The 20,183-nt window shown below is 38.3% G+C and overlaps 1 protein-coding gene across 1 annotated transcript in view; it reads left to right on the forward strand.

The window, feature by feature from the left end:
* SPATA6 (spermatogenesis associated 6) overlaps nucleotides 1-20,183 on the forward strand; it is a 41,856-nt gene that overhangs the window by 14,939 nt on the left and 6,734 nt on the right. The window contains exons 8-12 of the mRNA XM_040073037.2: nucleotides 1,545-1,632; nucleotides 3,208-3,248; nucleotides 4,342-4,517; nucleotides 13,619-13,718; nucleotides 17,212-17,279. Of these exons, the coding sequence (XP_039928971.1) occupies nucleotides 1,545-1,632; nucleotides 3,208-3,248; nucleotides 4,342-4,517; nucleotides 13,619-13,718; nucleotides 17,212-17,279 (473 nt within the window). The remainder of the gene's footprint in view (nucleotides 1-1,544; nucleotides 1,633-3,207; nucleotides 3,249-4,341; nucleotides 4,518-13,618; nucleotides 13,719-17,211; nucleotides 17,280-20,183) is intronic.

Genomic DNA, 20,183 nt, shown 5'->3' on the forward strand with positions numbered 1-20,183 from the left:
TCACTAAGTGGCGCTCCAAAAATTCATTCAGCTCTTAGTTTCGATGAATAGTTTTTCCTCTCCTTAGCAGTCTGTCACAGAGTGATTTAAATATAAAATTAACTAAAATAAAATTTCTTTTATCTGCTTTAGTAACAGACAAAGATCAGATTCTTTCATGAGTATCTTGGTTAAATTCTCTGAGGCCCCGTTTCTTTTCTTCCAGTACACTAGACAGGATAATAGGTGTATAAATTCAGCTTGGAAGTAATTGATATTAGTATTAAAAATTCCTGAATAAGACTTTCAACAAAGAGTGTCTAGTCACATTATGAACCCTTGCACTTCCTCTCTTTCAACTTTTTTTTTTTTTTTTATGTTGGCATCCTGTGATCTTTGGAACACTTCCTTTGCTCAGAGCTACATCTCGAACACTTTGACTTAGAGTTCATAACATAAGGACATTTTGCCATAAATGAAAAATTGTCCTGAAATTAGGTACTTATTTAAAGAAATTGTGTGTAACTCTTCTAAAATGAAAGGGCTACGTTTCCCAGCCACCTGGAGGATCATACACTCATTTTTTCCCCCTCTTAATTTTTATTCTTGTTGCAACAATTCTGTGTTTTTAGAAAATCACTTTGAATTTGTAGGGGCAGAAATGAGATTGTTCATATTCTGTGCTGTGACACTATGATTTCTCTACAGTTCTGGGCACTTCTCACAGCCAGTTAGATAATCTAGTGATTAAATAGTTTGCTTCTGCCTTATCTTTTTACCTAGTATCTGTACTAATTAGTTAATAACATATTGTCAAAGTTTAGAATTTTTTCCCAAGATTTATTCTACATATAGCTATCTTTTAGAAATTCAAAATGGCCTGAATATGTCATTAATCATTCATCAATCTACTGTTTTCCTCAAATATTTTTCTTTTAACTCATTTTATTCAATTCTTCTGTTTTTTGATCTATAAGTGAAGTTCACAGTTTAATTATAGTATCATTAACACTGATTATTGATTTTCAATGCTTGGTTATGTTTGTACAAAAAAAAGGAGAAAGCTTGTCTCTTAATTCAGCATATCCTGACTGTCATGGCCTGTCTAGACTGAGAATTCTCATTTTAGGGCATCTGTACTGCTGAGAACTCTTTTGGCCTGGAGATTTTGTGTTACATGAAGATCAAAATTGGATTATACTAAATGTGACTTGTTAATTAGGAAGAGATTCAGATCTCTCTTAGTGAGATCTGAGCTGTTTAGAATAAATATGAGATACCGGGAATTGTTTAAAAAGACTGCAGACATTACAGATGATGGAGAAATTATCTGTATTTTCCCTTTCTTTGAACAATAGGATATTCAGGGTTTTCTAGACATTTCTGTGTACACACAGTAATGCTAATAATGCACATGAGCCAAGTGCTATGAAAATAGTCTAAAATAGTATTTAAATAAAGTAAAATATTTCAGAAAGTACTAGTTGTGATCTTACGGACAAGCCCAGAAAAACCAGCAGTTGATACATCTGATACTGAGCACTGTAACGGTATTTTTGCTTCAGGTTGGACAACCAAGTCCTGGTGCTAAACTTCATTCCTGGTGCTCCCCACGAGAAAGCACAGCAGAAACCTGGCCCAAGGCACTCCATGGTCAGTATTTTCTACTATATATCTCATTAATGCTTTTGATTTCTGCAGGAAGTAGTTTCATTTGGGCCTTTTTATCATTATTTTGGTTTTCTATTTGTTATGAATATGTCAGTCTGTGATGGAGGAAAAGCTGTTCCTCCTAGGAAAAGAAAGAATGCTGAATAAATTACTGCTTCAAAGGGTGCCCTTGAATAGTTCTTTACCTCATGAAGCTTGGGACATATTTCTACGTGATATGAAAATAGGAGGATAGAATTGCAAAGCTCAGATGAGTGCTCTGCTTCACTCCATATTTTTTGTTGACTTGGATGGTGGAGAAAATCTGCCCCATGGTTTGTGGGTGTGTTGATCAGGCTCGGAGTATTGATTATTTTGAAGTTCAGGAGCTCTGTTCCTTCAAAAATGAATAATGCTTATTTCAGCAGTATTTGTGAGTAGTGGATCAGTGACTTAGCATTGTTAATGAGCATCCAGGATGTGCTCCAATATGTGCTTCGGCATCATTTGATATCAGTAAGTGAGAGTTTAATAAGTGTGGGACCAGAAATTTAAGGAAACACCTTAAAACTGTGATTTTATTGCACATGTCTTACAATATGAGGATTTTAATGAGTCTCATCAGTATTTGTTTATGTGTGCTCTGCCTCATTTTTATTTCATTTCCTCACTAATTATAATTTGTTATACAGCAAATCATTATGAACGTGTTATTTTACATTTGTTCTTTGTCGTTGCACTGGGTGCTGGATTTTAAAGGTTTCACATCCCCTTTGGGAACAGATTTGCCAGTCTGTGGTAGCTGGATAATGGAACAGACCAGATGATCTGATACCATTGCACAGTTACGAAATGAGCTGCTGGTTTCTGGCCAGTATTTAGGAGACCAAAATCTGCCTTACTATTAATATCCAGAGGATTCTTTGGTCGCCTGCCTGTGTCTTGAGGCTTAACTGTAACTTCTGAAAAGGACAGATTGCTAGGATTAGAAATCTTAATGCAGACAGTACAGTTGAGTCCCTTTTTGCTTTTCCTGGGTCACAGTGTGAGGGTTCTTCAAACTGGTAGAGCAGATCAAGAAAGTAGATTTAATGTCAGTCCCTCGGGGATGAGGTGCATATTGATACTGGTGAAAAATCCTAACCCAGTATGGGCCTGAGAGTTTCTCCATGTGTTTCCCTGGGCTTTGTATTTGTGTCTGTGAAACAAGTGGTGAAGGAGGGAATACAGAGGTGATGGGAGGAGGGAGACGTGCTCACAAGTTTTGGGAATGGTAGACCTTGTTTCGATACTGATTTAAGCAACGAGCAGTGTAACAAAATGTGCCGCTTCTGTCTCTGCAGAAGATGGTGCCCACGCTGATTCATTATTGCAAACATTGTATTCCATTCAATGGGAAGTTGTGGTTTTCAGCTGAAGAAGGTGATTACTTGAAATATACTGAGGAGACAAAATAATAAATTGCTTTAGTTTTGTTTGTGAGGACAAATAGGATGCTTTGTAAAAGATCTAATAGAATTTAGGAAATGCAAATGTCTTTTTGATTTCTTGTGTCATGGACCTTTTTTCCTTCTCCAGATCTTTCTCCTCTCAACAGCTACAGACCCAAGAAAACTGAAGTGAGTACTTTGAAGTGTTTTTGCATGCACACTGTTTTGTGGGAAGTTCCAAGTTTCTTGGATTGCCTTGCATAGGTATTTTTGAAACTTTATCGACTGTAGTATCAAAAGCAAGAAAAAGAACATTTTAAATCTGATCTAGCTCAGTTGAGGCCTTTTGACAGATTATTTATGAACAGTAGAAGGAAACTTAGCACTCTTTAAAGATGCTTATGCCTGCACATAAGGGATTTGCTTTTCCTTGGCATTATGGCCTGCAGCAAGGCCATAGAGGAGCCTTTAAAGGCCATTTGCATTTTCATTACCAGTTATTCTGAGAGCATTCTTCATTCTGGAACTGTGTGCAGAGGTGGCACTGGTACAACTGGAAAGCCACTGTTGTGTTATTTCACATCCTTTCTTTTTCAGGTTTTAGCTTCTTTGTGTATTAAAAGAATCTAAAGATTAATGTCAAGCTTTTTTTTTGTTTTGGGAGGTTATATTCTTTATGTCCTCATTTAGTTGTTTTTTGCCTGCATTCCTGAAGTACTGTAAAAATTGTGGGTTTAGGCATCTAGTTTCATGTGCCCTCCTAGATTTCCTAACGCCTGGGAAAACTGATGATAATAGGGAGGAGGAAAGAAAAGGAATTATGAGACTAAACCTTGATAGAGATGTTAAGCACACTTTTGTCAGACTCTGAACTTTAATTACCAAGGACTGTGGTTCTGTGTACCATGTAAGTCTAATATATTGTGCTGCCTCTGTATTGTTCCATGGATTGTTTAGACTCTCAGGCATTATTCTGAATCTGTGAGATTCCTGGGAGGGGTAAGCCTTTAAGCTGTGCACCCAGAAAAGTTGATAAAAGGGCTGTTGCAGTAGAGTTTCACATAAGATGGTGTGTTAGTTACCAACAGATTCCTCTGAGACTTGTTGCTTTACTTTAGACCATGGTTTTTTGTATGAAATGAGGGTCCTTGCTCTTTCCCCAGCAGACAGATATTCCTGAATGAATATACAACCTTTAACCTTTTGGATTGAGAAATAAAAACATGAAAATTGTACGTCTTGATATTTGTAATAAATATTAGTTGGGTGGGGTATTTTTCAGGTGAAATCTACCAGTGTAAAAGGCTCAGACAGTTGTGCTGTTTGCAAGGAGGACGTGAGCCCAGCTCCCCCCAACAGAGAGTCCCGTTCTGCTCCTTCTTTGGAGCGTTCAGCAGCTCCAGCAGTTCAGGAGCCTTCTCTGAGTTCTGTGCTGAGTCGATCTTCTCTGAGGGAAAGGTAATGCCTTGGTTTTGATCATGACATTCTGGAGTTAGGAACGTGAGCTGATGATAGCAGTGCCTGCATGACTGTAGTTTGCATGTTTGGAGGGCTGAAGAGACTGAAAAATCTTCCTGCAACAGCAATGTTGTTGTTTGACTTTTCCTTTTGCTGTGTTTGCCATCACCTCTCTGCTTGATGATTACGATCCTAGTAACGTGGCAGTGAAAATCTCTGAAACAGTGACACCCCGCATTTTAGGATGCCAATGGTCATCTGGAGCAGAGAATGAATAATCATCACTGGAATGAATCATCACTGTTTCAGAGGTGATTGAAATCTCAGGAATGTAAATACAAATATGTAAAAATGGCAAGTAACCTTTACAGTAGGTACTTGGAAACCTTTTTTCCATCTGACTTCTCACGGGTGTTTTTGAGCATGTACTTGTCCTGTACTCAGATGTGTGACTGGTGTGTATAACTTTCTTGGCTAGCTTTAATCTACTCAGTGTGTTATTTTCCAATCTTTTTACTTTGTTGACATCATAAGATTTTGGTTTTGATATTTTGAGTTGAAGTGTGGACCTCTGCAATATTGTGTGTATATTAATTACTATATTTCAATTATATTTCTTAGCTATCTCCACTGACCCCGGTGGATTGGGTTGGGGACAATTACCCTTTGATTTAGTGGATTTCAGCCACTGGGTTAATATTTTGGGCCAGCTTCCCAGCTTCAGTGTCTTATGAGGGTGGGATGGAAGAAATTTCAAAAAAGCAACAGATGGTTTCATGCTTAAGCCCTCCAGTCCTTCAAGGAGATTGTTCCCTGCTTCCTGCTGAGTAGAACATGTTCTTGGTGCTTCTCTTGTACATTCAAGTAGCAAGTTACTGGTTGGCTCTCTGGCAGCAGCAGAACTGTATGCACAGCTAGGCCTGAGTAAGCAAAGAGGCAAAATAATTGGGAGAAACTAAGGATTAAACTGATGACCTGTCCTAAATGCTGAGGATGTGCTTTGGTGACCAGTTCACACTCTGTTACCGTTGGTGCCAATTAGTCAATGCTTGCAGGTTGCATTTTACAGCCTACGCACAGCCTAATGCTTGTTTCCAAAATAGAAAAACTGTCTCAGTTTTTTCTTTCAAAAGAAAAATGACAGATGGCAGGTGGGGACTGAATTTTTAATACTCACAAAGATCAAGTTGGTGTTTTAACATCTTCCTCTGCTTGAAAACTTGTTTGTTAGTTGTTCTGTGTAATAGTGTATCTTGAGAAGTGTTATGCAGAGATTAGAATGTATCTGGGTTTGAAGGAGGTTTCTTTGTCATCTTGTCTGCCTCCCCACTCTCCTCTGACAATGTTTGTGCATTAGTTACCCATATCTGGGGAAGAGATATTGTCATGGTAACTTTTTTATCCTTTTTTCAGCGGGACTCCTTTTGGAGAGGTTGGGGCTAAATTGTATACACATTTTATTTAGAGCTGATGGGGTGCCTTCTATTGATAGCAGGAAAGTCTTGTATGTTGTGAGCTGCTGTTACATGCATAGTAATTTAGTCGTCTGCCAGTTAAACTTGAACTTGTCTGAATGTTCTTGCTTTTTCTCTTTGTGAGCCTCTCTCCAGAAGAGATTTCCGATCTTGTGAAATTATGTTTTTTTCTTCTTATTAAAGCAAATGCTCTCAGCTCTTCAGAGCTGTAACATCTCTTTATGCAAAATATGTAACCATTTACTGCTCTCATCAGAAAAAAAAAATCAAAATGAGAAATAAAGGGCATAGTCCAAAAAAAAATTGATCTTTGTTTCATGCTGCTGAGATAACAATGGTTTTAGTTGATTGTGTACCAAGAGTTATACTTGGAATGACAAACATGGTTTAGAGGTCAGTGTTTGGAAATGCATGCAAACACTGCTGTTCAGATCATAGAAATACAGAGGAAATAAGTGCACTGAAAGTAAAGCAGTGTTAGTGTAATTGCAAGAATATGGAGTCTTATCTCGCAGTATTTGGTGTTTATTTCCTCAATTTCATTTTGAATTACAAAGACAAATTGCTTAGCATATCCAGGCTACTGTTTTTAATGCTAGTCAACCCACAGTCAACATGAAACTTGACTCCCCACCTCGACCTTTAGTTCCCTCTTTTCTCTTTCCTTTTTACAAAGTAGTGTGAAGTGACTGTCTGGCCTTCTTGGGAGTCCCTCCCAGAGCCCTGCTGTGTGGTTGTTAAACCACTGCAATACTTTGCAGTGAGACAGAAATTGGGGTCTTGTGCAAGGTCCTCTGAGCCCTTTTGTATCCTCCCTGGCAGTTTCCAGCCCCTTTCTTTGAGCCTGCTAGAGACACCACAAATCAGTCCTCTCCCCCTTTCCTCTGGGGTTTCAGTTAGAAGCAGAACTGTAAATAGATTTACTATTGAACAAGACAGCCTAGTTTTGAATATTGATTTTTCATACTTTCGTTTTACATTTTTCATAATGTACATTGTCTAAGGAAAGCATTTGCTAACATTGGAAGCTGGCACTCAGCAGTGATGTGGCCATACAACCCTTCAGAGGTCCCTTCTAGCCCTCACTATTCCATGATTCTGTGAGGTTTGCTTGCAGCTCCTGTGCAGAGCAGTGGCACTCGCAGACCCTCGAGTTCCTGCCCGTGGTGTGCCACACAGTGTGCCAGGGCAGTTGTTTGGTTGGTTGTGCAGAGATCCATGGCCTTTTGTGCAGAGAAGAGCATCCTGGCTGCTTTGGGAAAGAGCATTCATACTCTGTCCTTTCAGTGCTGCATCAGGAAAGCAAAATTGGAGTCCAGTCCTTGCTTTCATGGTGCACAGACGTCATCACACACTCCTCAGAGACAGGTTTTTTCTTGGGGACTTACAAGCTAAGCCTTCCTTGCAGCACTGAAACCTGCAGCAAAATACCTGTCAGAACGAAAAGGAGAAATAGTGCCATGGATTCCATAAGGTCAAGAAGTCCTTTGAACAGAGCTGTGTGCTGGCACAAGAAAAATCCTTTCCTCAAGAGACTACAACAATCATGGGAGTATTTGACTATTTCTGTTATGTGAGAGGCAAAGCTACTTCTCGTGCATTTGGGATCAAAGGATTCTTTTCCCTACTCTGGAAATAGCATGCTTCTGCTTTTGTTTCCAGATTGAAGTGCAGTTCGATAGCTTTTTTCATGTTCTCCTGGTTATGCTGCTGCTATGTGATCTTACCTGATATAAAATTTAACAAAAACCTAAGTTCTCTTTGAAGTGAGACAGAGGTTAAGTGTCTGGATCAGATGCCCTTCTGTAATACTCCTCTATTTTACTTCCATCTTTTTATACTCTCATTTTCCTAGTACTAGGGAAATTACAGCATGAAGTTAGATATTGGTAATGATAGATACAATGACAGGTGCTAATAGATATTAATGAAATACTAGATCCTGTGTGAAGTCCTTGAAAACACCAGTTACCAGAATTTTTGGCTTCAGTGATCTTGAAAATGATCATCCTGGGATCTTGGGGGTTATTTTTATTGCATTGCAAAAAGCAGATACAGGTGATTCACCTGATATTTTCAAGACTGGCATGCATCCTTAGACGGGGTTTGCTTGTGTGAGAGGGTATGTTTTAAGTTTTGAGAACTTCTGCTACAAAGTAGAACACTGAAAAATATTGCAGACTTCTTAGGAAAAAGCTTGCTCTCAGGAGAGGCTGCACCATGTCTGTTTCTAGCCATTTAAAAGTCATTATTTATGATTTTTGGAATTTACTTTGGGAGGAAGGTTTTGGGTTTATACCAATCTCACCTCTTGGGAAAGTTTACTTCTTTTGCATCGTTTAAATATTAACTTCTGAAATCAGCACTTGAAAATTAGTTATTTCATACTACATTCTGCAAAAGTGAGCAATACCTAAGCCTAGTTTCATATTTTTGACCAACATCTGTACTATTTGTCATCTTCATTGGTTGATTTTGCTGCAGCAGTAAGTAAATTTGAAATTGATTGCTGTCAGAGCCATTTTGTGTATAAATTAATAAATTCAGAGAAGATAGAAGGTAATGGAAAATCTTCCAAAGAGCATAAGGAGGTGCAGCCAATTTGTGACATACTAATGATTTAGTACCACAATGACTTCAACCTTTTGGGAGCAACTGCTCGGCTGGAGTATTGACTTTCACTGAAATTTCGGAAGCTGTCTGCCATTAAGTTTCACTTTTTACATGATGTATGTTGCCACAGTTTTAAGGGCTGGATATGAAAAGGAGGGGGGAAAAAAGCATTTGCTAAGGTAAGAACTCAGCACTGAACATGTCACAAATGCTTCAAGGCCCAACTATAAGCAGGGCTTTTGAAAGTGAGAGAGGCTACATAGAAGGCATGAGAAATTTTACCTTTTTTTTCATGTCCTGCTGAAGAGGGAGAGCAAATTGGTACACAGCTAACCTGTCAGCTTCTGCTTCCAAATATTTAGGCTTCTGTGCTCTGATTTAAGGCCCTGTCTGTGTGTGGTTGTTCCTGCTTTGTAGTAATATCCTGCCACTGTGAAAGCAGCCACCCTCCTCCTCTTCCAATGTTGTGAGAATGTAGGGGGTTTGTGTTGGTATAACTTCATTACCGTTCAGGCTTCTATGTACAAACAGCCTCTAAAACACTTCAGAGCTGCATCATAGCCATTGGTCACTTTAAGGAAAAGCAAACCAAAATTGTGTCCTTGACTAAACAGACCAGAAAAACCCTGAAGTGTCACCCAGCTTTTCTATTGTGCCCCCTTACAGACCAGCATGCACACTGCAAACCAGGTCCATCCTGCTGAATTACCACCTCGTGTCCTCTAAAATGAGAGTAAAACAATGACCTTTCCTACTATGAATGCTGAATAAATACCTGCACAGATACAAAATATGTGAGGTGGTTTTTTGTTTGGTTTTTTTTTTTAATTTCATAGTTAAATATTTTTGGTTTTGTTGAGACTCTCTCCTGTTCCACATGCAGATTGTGGTTTTTTCAAGTTATACTCAGCTTTAAGTGTTCTTACTCCCTCTTCCCCCCAATTACAGTAGTGTTCTCTGCAGTGGTGAATCTGCTACTACAGAACTTCATTGATTTCTGTCCTCTGATAGTTTGTCCTTGTCTGTGGTTTTGCTCAGCGTGAGGACTGTGTCTTTGAAGCTGATGAATTCTCGTGGAGGCCGCATGCACAGAATTGTTCCCGAGGCAGGGAGGTGCCGTGCTGGGGGAAGGAGTCACGAGAGCCACTGCAAACACTCTGCACAAGGCTCTGGCATTAATTCTGCTGATGTGAAATGTATTAATATCTCCTGCTGAAATGTGATATTAATGTTTTTGCTGCGTGCAAGTGGATGATTGGATTGTCTGACATTTAAAAATTCCTATTTATTACAGCTCTCAAGTTTGCAAGCTGCTGTTTGAGTAGAGTACATGGGTGGATGTATCCTGTTTGCATTTCTAATGGAGTATTTCATCCTAATAGATAAAATTTTACATGAAAATAATCTTTAGCACAAAATCTACGCTGTCTGTTTGGGTTCTTTTTATTTTTATTTTTTTCTTTTGTCAAGGTAGATGTTGTCTGTATGACCTTAAAAAAATCCTTATCTCATAAAAGAAAATAAATGCCTTTTAGTCACATTACAAGGGAAAATGGTTCTGTTTCCTTGATCGGACTCAACACAACATCTTTGAAATTAATCTTGAAAAGTTCTCTGATGGATCTGGCTTTTTCTAGGTCACTGAGCTATATTTCCAAAGTGTTTATACAATCTATTGGAATCAATAAACAATTTAAACTGATGTAACTGCAGAATGTTTGCAAGTCCCAGGGAAAATTGAAAGTATGACAAAGAATACAGCTGTACAAGTTTATTTCGTTTATCAGGACAAACAGTCATTGAAATGAAATGACTTTCCTTTAAACACTGCAATATGATAGTGACGCCTTAATCACATATATAAGTAGCTGGTCATTTTAAAGAGTTATTATTGGTGATTTTGGGCAAATGGAGTCCCTTTATTTATACTCTAAAAAGCTGTGCAATAAAGCCTGTTTTATAAAGTATTTCCAATAGGAGAGTTAGAATATCATAAAAAGGTTTCACTTCAGATTATAGTTGCTGTGTTTCAGGCATGATTTTATTTTAGTTTGCATTTCAGTTGGTAAATATTAACATTACTCTTTAAACGTGGATTAGACCCTATAGTTGTTGCTAAAATTAGACAATAAAAATGCTAGAAAAGCTAATTAAAAAGAAACTGATACCATTTTTAATCGCACTGAGGATTGTTGGGTTTTTTTGGTAAATGAAGTTTGGGGGTCTGTGTGAGGGGCCAACATTTGTTATACCACAGCGCACACTAGTGGATTGATCCATAAAACCACCTGGAGAAAGAATTTAATAGTTCTCGAATTAAGTACTTAAATCTTCTTCTTGCAGACATAGCCCTGTATTTTCTAACTGAATACAATAGCAAGCTGTGTTTTCTTTTTGTTCCCAAAAGTAAATACATTTATCTCCAAGGATACTTGTAAATTTATGATTAATAACAATGACCTGAAATCTTACATACGAATTTCATAAAATTTATTTCCCAAAGGCAATCTATTCCAACTTCTCAGAGCAAGCAACCTGAGTGTTGGAAGAACAGCAGCTGCTGTATAAATAAGGGAAAATGCCATGACTTCATGGCTCTATCTTTTATTTGTCAAATGGGAAATGACTCACTCTTACTGCATCTAGGATGCATATTTTTAAACATGCATTTCAGAGGTCCTTTAATATCAGTAAATGTTGTAAATTCTAATGGGAAGCCATAAGATGATAGTATCACTGCAGACCCTTTCCCTTATCAGTCTTCTTAAAAAAAAAAAAAAAAAGAAAAAGTGTTTTTTGGTTTTTTTTCAAAACACAGGTGGTAGAGCACGTGCATTGTAATGCAGTACATCAAATGGGGTTTGACTGCATTTGGGAAATGAACATTCCTTTCTGCTTAAGGGACTCAGACTTTTGTTTCTTTAAAGGCAATGCCTTTCTCCCCTAACAAAATTCTCATTTTACTTTCTTTTAGAAGAAGTTATGTGAAATCTTTTAGTGCAACAGATTGCTGGATTCTGGTATGCAAAAGACTTGTACAGCATGGATTTTCCATACGTGCTCTTGGGTTTGGAATTAATTGTAAAATTCTCAGCATAGTAATATGAATGCTGTAGTCAGCTTGGTGAAAATTTCTGCTTTTAGTGATCCAAGGATAAACAACAATAAAATCATTAGAAATGTGGAAATACATCCCCACATAGATTAGATGTTATATATTACCAATATTGTGTCATTTCTTGGCACCTTTTCCTGAAGAAAAATAGAAGCATTCTCAAGTAGATGAATTGATTTAAAGAAACTCATAAATAAGCTGAAAATACTGGTGCTGTTTAGAACAAAGAGATATTTTAGACATACAAACAACAATAAGTGAGTCCAAATAAGTTGCTTAGATAAAAGAAAATAGAGGAAGATTACTCAAAAGCAAAAGAACTGGTCACTTTCTAGTTATATTTCTGTCGCTGGTAATAAAAGGAATGATCCCAAAGACTGCAAAGAACTCTATACCCGGCCTGCAACCTTCAAGATAATTTGGCACTTCCCATTTTCAGAATCCTGCTTCTATTAATTTTTACATTACCAGGCTGCTTGTTTTGTACTGAAGCTTTCTCTGTGTACTTGGTTTGTTCTTTTTGAAATGAGCTGTGCAGTTCTTTCGCTGTATTGAAATTTCTGGAGGTTTGGTGAAGGTGAACCGAGCCAAGCACGATCAGACTGGGGATTTGAGAGTGAGACTGGATAATGCAGAGAATGTGATAACTTGGAGAGAGGAGAGCAGAAGAGCTGGCACTCCCAGTCCCTGTACAGAGCAAACTGTGGAATCTCAGGGTTCAGAGTCATGCTGTTTCTCCACTGCATCGAATTTGGGAAGCCAGCAAAGCATGTTGGTGTTCCTGGTGCTCCTGATCCAGCCAGGGAATGGCAGCTCGGTGCTGCTGTTGGCTGCTGCTCAGATTGCAGTGCCTGCTTTGCCAGTTCCCATCTCACCCAGTGACCCATGCTCACATTAGCATGATGCCACATCATGAGTTGTGATTTTCTTGGTGCGAAGTCAAGCTCCCAGAGCTTAGGCAACATTGAAATGAAGATGCACAGTCTTCATTTGGTGCTCTGTTTCTTTCCAGTGTGATGAGCTTATGTAAGTAAGCATTTCATAACTTTCCTCTTTCCTTCCACTGATGTCTCTTTTTTAAAAAAATACATTTTTTAATGTAACAACATGGTTGGCATGTAAATAATCCTATTCGTAAAATCTTAGTTGCCTCCCTTGAGAGACTGAGAATAACTATTGATACAAAAATTCTGCCAGCTTCTAAACTTGCTGAGAAGGTTGAGGGCTTTTTTTAGTGGAAAAAAAAAATCCAAAACATAACAAAGTAAAATATAAAAGCAGCAGTTTGTTTTAAAATACTCATACCAAGCAAGCTACCTAGCTTTTAATATTTAAAAAAAAAAAAAAAAAAAAAACCAACAACAACAAAAAAAACAAAAACAAAAACACCACCCTAAACAAACTTAAAATACAGTCCTTCTTGTGAAATAAAGACTGCAATTGCAAATTTTTGACTCCATCTGTTTTCTAATTTGCGTGCATTGGGGTTACCTTCCTTTTGATTTATTCCAATGAAAAGAACTTCATGTGTGCAATACTTCCTTTAAGAGAGGCAAATGAAACCTGATCACTTGGAGTAGTATAGCTTTTTTATTCTGTAGGGACCACACAAACATTACAGAAAATATTACTCAAGTTACAAAATCATCAACATTTTCTATGTTTTTCATTTTTCATCTTCTGTTGGTGTTGTGGCTGCATACTGTTTATGCACTGCTTTGAAATGTTTCTTTACTTGTACCCCAGAGGAGAATAAGAATCAAATCAAAACCTTGTGTGTGCTCCAAATAGAAGGAAGTAATGCATGCTTCATAATTAAAAGGAAAAAGAAATCTGTATCAATGAGTTTTTCAACCAGAAAATATTTCTTCACTTTGTTTTTTCTCTTCCTCTTGCAGATTTAGCACTGGCTGGCCTTCACCAGCAAATGGAGATGAGATCCATAAAAGAGTGAAAAATATTTTAAGGACGCACAGTGCTAGACAGCGCCTAATATTTGTAAGTTTGACTGCAAACTAAATCCTTTCTCTTCTCCAAAATGGCTGAAAAGGAGAACTGTACCTACAGTCTTGGATTGATTGTAGTGTTGTCCTTTGGGACAGCCTTGATTGTAGAAATATGGATTTGGTGTGTGAGCTCAACTGTTTCACACTGATTTCAGAAGCTTCCTTATCTTTTGCCTTTATGGGCAAGTGGTGCAGGCAACTCTCTCATGTCTCATTGAGAACAATTATATTGGAGTTTGGGGTTTTTTATATTCTGATTCTCCACTCCCAATTTAAGCAAAAAAATGTTACAGATGTGTAGAACATCAAGGCTTGACATGTGCAGCTGCACATCAGCAGCTGCAGGTATCCAGCTGTTTCTACAGCTAATATTATTCTTCAGATGTGTGGGTTTTTCCTTTAATTACCTGGCTTTCAATGAACAGAGCTCTTTGTCTAATGAGATTACACCTGGGAACAGAATATTTTAGCTTTGATGAAATTTTGAGGTGTGGTTTTAGAAAGGCAAATTTTTTTTCCTATTGTGACTTTGAGAAACACAGTTTCTCAGAAAAATACCAGCTGTACCAGCTGAATAAGAAGATTGTTCATCTGCAGAGAATTTGGAATCGTGAGTGTGAGATGAGGCAAAAGAAAGGTAGGATAAAAAGCTTGCAAGGATGAGAGATGATTATGATACAATGATCATGATGATGATTATGACATAAGCTGATGAGGTGCTCTGGCAATCTAATTCAGAAATGTTATTGGTGGGTTAGAAGAGACATAAGCCTCCCAAAGTGGAGAAAAGTATCTTTTTTTGGTTCAGTTTCTCTCTTAGAAAATGGAATGTTGACAGAAATCTGCTTTTGAATGTTGGTGCAAGTTTAAGTTGCTACTGTGTCCAGGTGTCCACCTTTCCCCTCAGCTGTAGTTCCCTGTATCAGTGGGAAGTGGGATAAAACGTGTGGGAGCCCTGATGTCCCCTTCTCACATTCCCCACAGCAAGGGCAGGAGCAGCACTGCTGTGCTGGCTGGAACGGAAACTCAGCAGAAGTGATCTTTGTTGTCTTGATCCACTCCTGCAAGATGGGTTGAAGAACATCTGTCTTCACTCCAAAGTCCTTATTTATTTATTTATTCATTCATGTCCCCAGATTTAGCCATGTTGGGCAGCTCATTGTCTCACCTCATTCTCACTTCATCTGATTATTTCCTCATTTCTATTCAATGTTCATTTTTAGCTTAGTTGTTGTGGGTTTTGTTTGTAACTCAGAAAAACCTTGGCTCAGGCATACTAAGACTGTTTGATTTAGCTCATGCTGTACCTCCCTGAGTTTTTATATGAATGTTACAATTTTGTGAGCTGCTGCCTCTCAAACAGAAGATGCCCATGACATTTTTCTGTGTTTCAGCCGCTCAGAATAGGTACAAATCATGTCAAATCCTCCCTTGGTGTTTCAATTAACTAAAGATAACAAACTGGATTTCCTGACAGTCCAGCACCTACATTTAATGAACGCTTGCACAGCCTGAACTATCTCCAGTGGTTCTTAACTGCTTTCCTCAAACAGTAGACCATGACTTTATGATAAGGAGCGTTGGATGATTGGTTACATGGTCTCTCCATACAGTCAAAAAGACTGCAACCATTGTGGTGGAATTCCTGAACTGTGGTACTTTCTGTTGGCTTTCTCTTGGTGCACCTTGTCGCTTCTAGAATCAAGCACTTGCTGAATCCTCACAGACGTTAGGAGACATGATACTTTGTCTTCTTCTGTTGGAAAATCTTGTGTTTCTGCCCTAAAAAATCCAGCTGTTTGGGGATTGGGTCTTTAATTACCAACCTAATCAAACCAGTGCTGGCAAAGGACCATATTTTTCTCACTCTGTTTTCTTCCACTGAGCAAAAGGAAGGGAAGGCTGCTACAGAGAGGTCTTGTGATGTTGGATAGTTGTGTAGAACTGGCTCATGAAAGCTATGCTAACAGCAGCTGACCTGATTAAAAAAAGAAAAAAAAAAATCAGTTCTCCTTGCAGTGAGTGCTGTGAAATACACCAGGATTGGCTGTGCTTCCCCACATGGCCCAAAATTGAAGCTGTAGTGGTGGCTGAGGTAAATGGGTCATCTTGAAAGTGAGGGAGTAGTAAAGCAAGTGTACTGGCAATGTGGTGAGCAGATTCTGGCTCCAGTCTAGATTCTCTTCAAACTTTGAAAGGTTAAAAAGCATCTTTTACTCTTTCATTCTAAAGAGCCTAATGCTAAATAACCATTCCCAGAAGCATACAGCTGTGTCTTCCAAAATTTCGTTTTCATAGTGCTTTGCAAAAATAGTGTGACTGGAGTTCTGCTGCAGATTCCTTGGGGTGTCCACTGTACCCTTCTGCTGTGACATTCTGACAATATTGTAATGTTCCCATCTTTTTTGCTTTCCAGAACATAATTTGCCTCTGGCAAATGCTGCAGTTTTATTTACCACTGTACCCCATTTCCTCTTCAGTGCTTTGTAGTCTGTGACTGCTGAAGGAGGAGAGCTCTCCTGTATACAAACACACTTATTACCTTGTGTTTCACCACAATAAATTCTCTCCGGTTTTTCCTCATCCATATGCTGCTGTTGAGCTTGCTCTGCATCTTATTGCCATCTACCACTATATTTATTGTCTTTTCTCCCAGTTCTGTGTTACCAGCAAGTGTGATTATTTTTACTGCAGTCTTTTTTCCAATTATTTCTCCTATAGCATGAAAGATGACTTTGTTTACTAATCCTTACAGCAATTGACTTGTGCTGAAAGCATCACTTAATATCACCCCTTAAGCAGGGTCTTTGCTCTTCAGAGTGGAGTGAACATGATTGTGTGTGCTAGAATTTCTACCATCACATCTCAGGTGAGCAACTGGCTCCCTCCACATGGGTGTTCTGCTTCTTTCTTACTTAAGAGGGCAAATTTGGGTTAATTAATGTCTAGATAGCATTTGGAAGGTAAAACTGCATTCTAGCAACTGAGAATACCTGACTGAAGGGTCATTAAGTGTATCAGATTTTTTTTAAAGTTCAGTAAGCATGTGCTCAACCTTGGATATGAAATTGAAGAACTGAGATGTGTGGAATGCTTCCGCCTTGTAAAACATGTGAAATGGATAACGTAGTAAGTTTTAGGTTCTTTTCCCCCTTTTCTGCAAGAAACACAAAAGCAGTAAGCAGTAGGTTTGCCAATGTGTTTATTGGGGTTTATTGAGGCTTCTGCTGCCTGCGTATTTCTCTAGATCTACACTGTCTAGAAATTCTTTCCAGTTTATTACCTGAAAATTATTAGTTGAATTATACTGAATTTAATTAAAAGTGTTTGTAAATGGCATTTGGCTCATTACACTTTGTCCCTTTCTCCCCCAAGAAATGTAAGCACTTTAATAGTCCTCTAAATGGAAAGAAAGTATTTTTGAAATGAGATCATTGTAATCAGAAACCAGGGTAATGAGAATTTGATTTCTGGCTTTTTTTTAGGATGATTTGCCTCAGACAAGAGAACCTTCAGTTAATCTGCCCTTAACCATGAGTGAGCTGCGGAGCAGGTATGGAGTTTTTCTCCTGACCAGGACAAAAGTCATACTCGATATTGCCCTTTACATTTAGCTAAAATTTTCTTTTTCCATTTTGAGCTTTGTCCTATATTGCACAGGGAAAAGGTTTTGGGAGGTGTTACTCATACAAAGCTTTCTCACCTAAAAGCAAAATAGAGTTAAATATAATTGTGCCTTTGATGTTGTTTGGCACTGTGTCAGTATAGTCTTCATAAAACACTGGGTCAGGTGTTTTGGTTATAAAAATGATTCTTGGGCAGAAGTTTTTGGAATTTGTCAACCAGAAAGCAAATGTCACTTTTAAAATAATCTCTTGGTTATTTTTTTTCTTAAAACTATGTGGAAAAGAGAGACATTTTCTAAAAAATACATCAAATTTGTACTGTACAGTTTAGTGATTGAGCATGACATTTCAGAACCTGTCTTGGAAAACTGAGAGCTTAAAAACCTGGTTTATGTTCATTAATTACTCTGTGTACTCCTCACATATATGACCAGGCTTTAATTTGAATAATTTACTTATAAGATACCAATTAAATTTATTTTGATGACTTCTGTAGTAGAAGTTACCAGTATTGATGTCCTATGTGTATCCACACAGTATTTTGTACAAGGTTTTGGGTACCTATTGGAGGAAAGATACTAAATATTGGAAATCTTTTATGGGCTCCTATGGCTTTTCTGTTTTTCTTTATATTAAGGGAGAAGTCCTAGAACTGTGGTGCTATATTTGAAAAGTGTTGCCATTAGAAAAGACTTTATTTTGATTATTAAATGTCACACACTATTTTCTAACAAAGGCACCCCAAATCACCTGTATACCCCTGAAAGGAGGATATTTCAATATGGGTACTATAACAAAATTCTACTTGAGTTTATAAGCTCCAGAAAGTTCATTTATGATTTGCTGTCTTCTTTAAAAATCCCTGTGATTTGTAATCCCCTCTGTGCAAGGGTTTACTCCAATTTCCGTATGGTTGTGAAGCTGCTGCTGCAGTTGTGACTCCTGTGCTCACTCCTGTATTCTGTGTAGTCTTTCTGCTCCCTTATCCTTAGTCCTGACAGCTGAGGCAATTAAACTGCGTAGGATGTGTTTGTGAGAGAGAAAGTGCAAGTTTTTGTTTTGAGGCAGCTTTGGGATTTGGAGATTTACGCCGAAACTTCAGATCATGAAAAAAAATGGAAAACAAACCCTAATACTCCAGAATCCTGAAGTGATGGGATTTGAAATGCGGCACTGGGGTTGGGAAAGGGCTGCTCCTTGGGTTTAGGGGCTGGCAGCACTGGGGGTGAGACGCAAAGGCCTCGAGGACAGTCAGATTGCTGAGTGTTTGCCACAGTGCTCGTAAACAGGATACAAGGACAGAGTTCATGGAAGGACAGGGTACTGTCGACCAAATGCTGGCAGTAAAGTAGATGGATGATTGAAAACCGCTGGGAGTAAGGAAAAGGTCCGTGTTTTGTGAAATATTTAGTATATGATTCACTCAGAAAAGAACTTCTGGGACTCTTAAAGGAGATGTATGAGGGAACAAAAGCATATGACAGGTATTTCAGAGCAGGGAGTTGCGTGCAGAAATCCTGCTGTTAATATGATTTGTGAGTGTAATTCCCAGATTGCTTAGCTCAGGTTGTCAGCTGGTTTCCAGTTGAGACAGGAGAGGGAATCTTCCCTAACTTGGATGTAGCTTTGGCCAGGTATTTCATGCACAAGGGCTGGCTAATGGAAATACATGAAAACACACACCCCTCCAATAAGAGAAGGGAAAATTAAGCCTTTTTATAAATCTTTGTCAGTACCTGAATAAGGAACTTGTTGAAGTTGCTGTTGATTTTTGAGTCTTCACTGCAATTAAGTGTTGGTTTTGAGTGTGTCTAGGTAAATTCAGCTTTTAGAAGAAAAGGCAAGCACAAGGCTGCTGCTGGAAATGGTTTCCAAGGAAAAGAGTGTCCGAGGTGTTTGTTGTATAGTTACAAGTGCTGTGCCTGCTAGTTGGCCTGAGAATTCTCCATCAGAAGTGAAGGTGCCACAAACTGCAGGAAGGAGGACGTGAAACTGCAGTTGTTGATGAGTCCCCAGGGTGTTGACTTGTCTGCATTTGACACAGGCCTGTATAACTGTGCTGCTGATTGTGGTTGGTTTCTTTGTGTCCAAGCTGTGAAGCACAATTAACGGGGGATGATAAACAGGTTTAAAATTGCTCCATGCCATTGACTGACTTGAAATGATGGAGCCTTTTTGAGTAAGTGTGAAAGTGGCCTTCCTCTCTTTTTAATACTGGAGCCACACAAGACGTCTTGTTTTATTTGGTGTAGGTTGGCATCACTCTAGTAATTGAATGTGAGGAGTTTAAAAGCAAAAGCTGTTCCTTCCTTTTTTTTTTTTTTTTTTTTTTTCTCCATGGGACAGTAGAAGCTTACAGCTGTGAATTTAGAAAACTGATCCTACATCTTCCTCTTCTCCCCCTTTTCTGTTCTTCCAATGAAAACCTTGTGTTTTGATGCAGCTGGATGCATGTATTCATGGATTTGGCATAAGGTTTCTTTCAATTTTGTCACATGTTAGCTGATGCTGGCTTGAGGATGGAGTCTTAAATGCTGGTTTGATTGCAGAAGACACTATCCTTAATAAATTACATGCATATAAGAAGCTGTAAAGCTTCCCTGGGAAATGTAATCCATTTCCTAACTGAAGATGGTCACCCTAAATTTCACATTTCCAGTTTCATTTCCTAGACAGTGGGCATTTACAAAAGCTGAAGATAAGTCAGTCCTAATTTTTAAGTGTCTTAAGTGCCTAAACCTCTGAGCAGATGTGAAAAATGTCATCTCAATTGTATTTTTTTCTGGTAATTTTTGATTCTTGTTTCATGCTTTATTACAGAGAAATTGCTC

Source organism: Hirundo rustica, chromosome 9 (genome assembly GCF_015227805.2).
Source record: "Hirundo rustica isolate bHirRus1 chromosome 9, bHirRus1.pri.v3, whole genome shotgun sequence".
In the NCBI taxonomy this organism is placed as follows: Eukaryota; Metazoa; Chordata; class Aves; order Passeriformes; family Hirundinidae; genus Hirundo; species Hirundo rustica.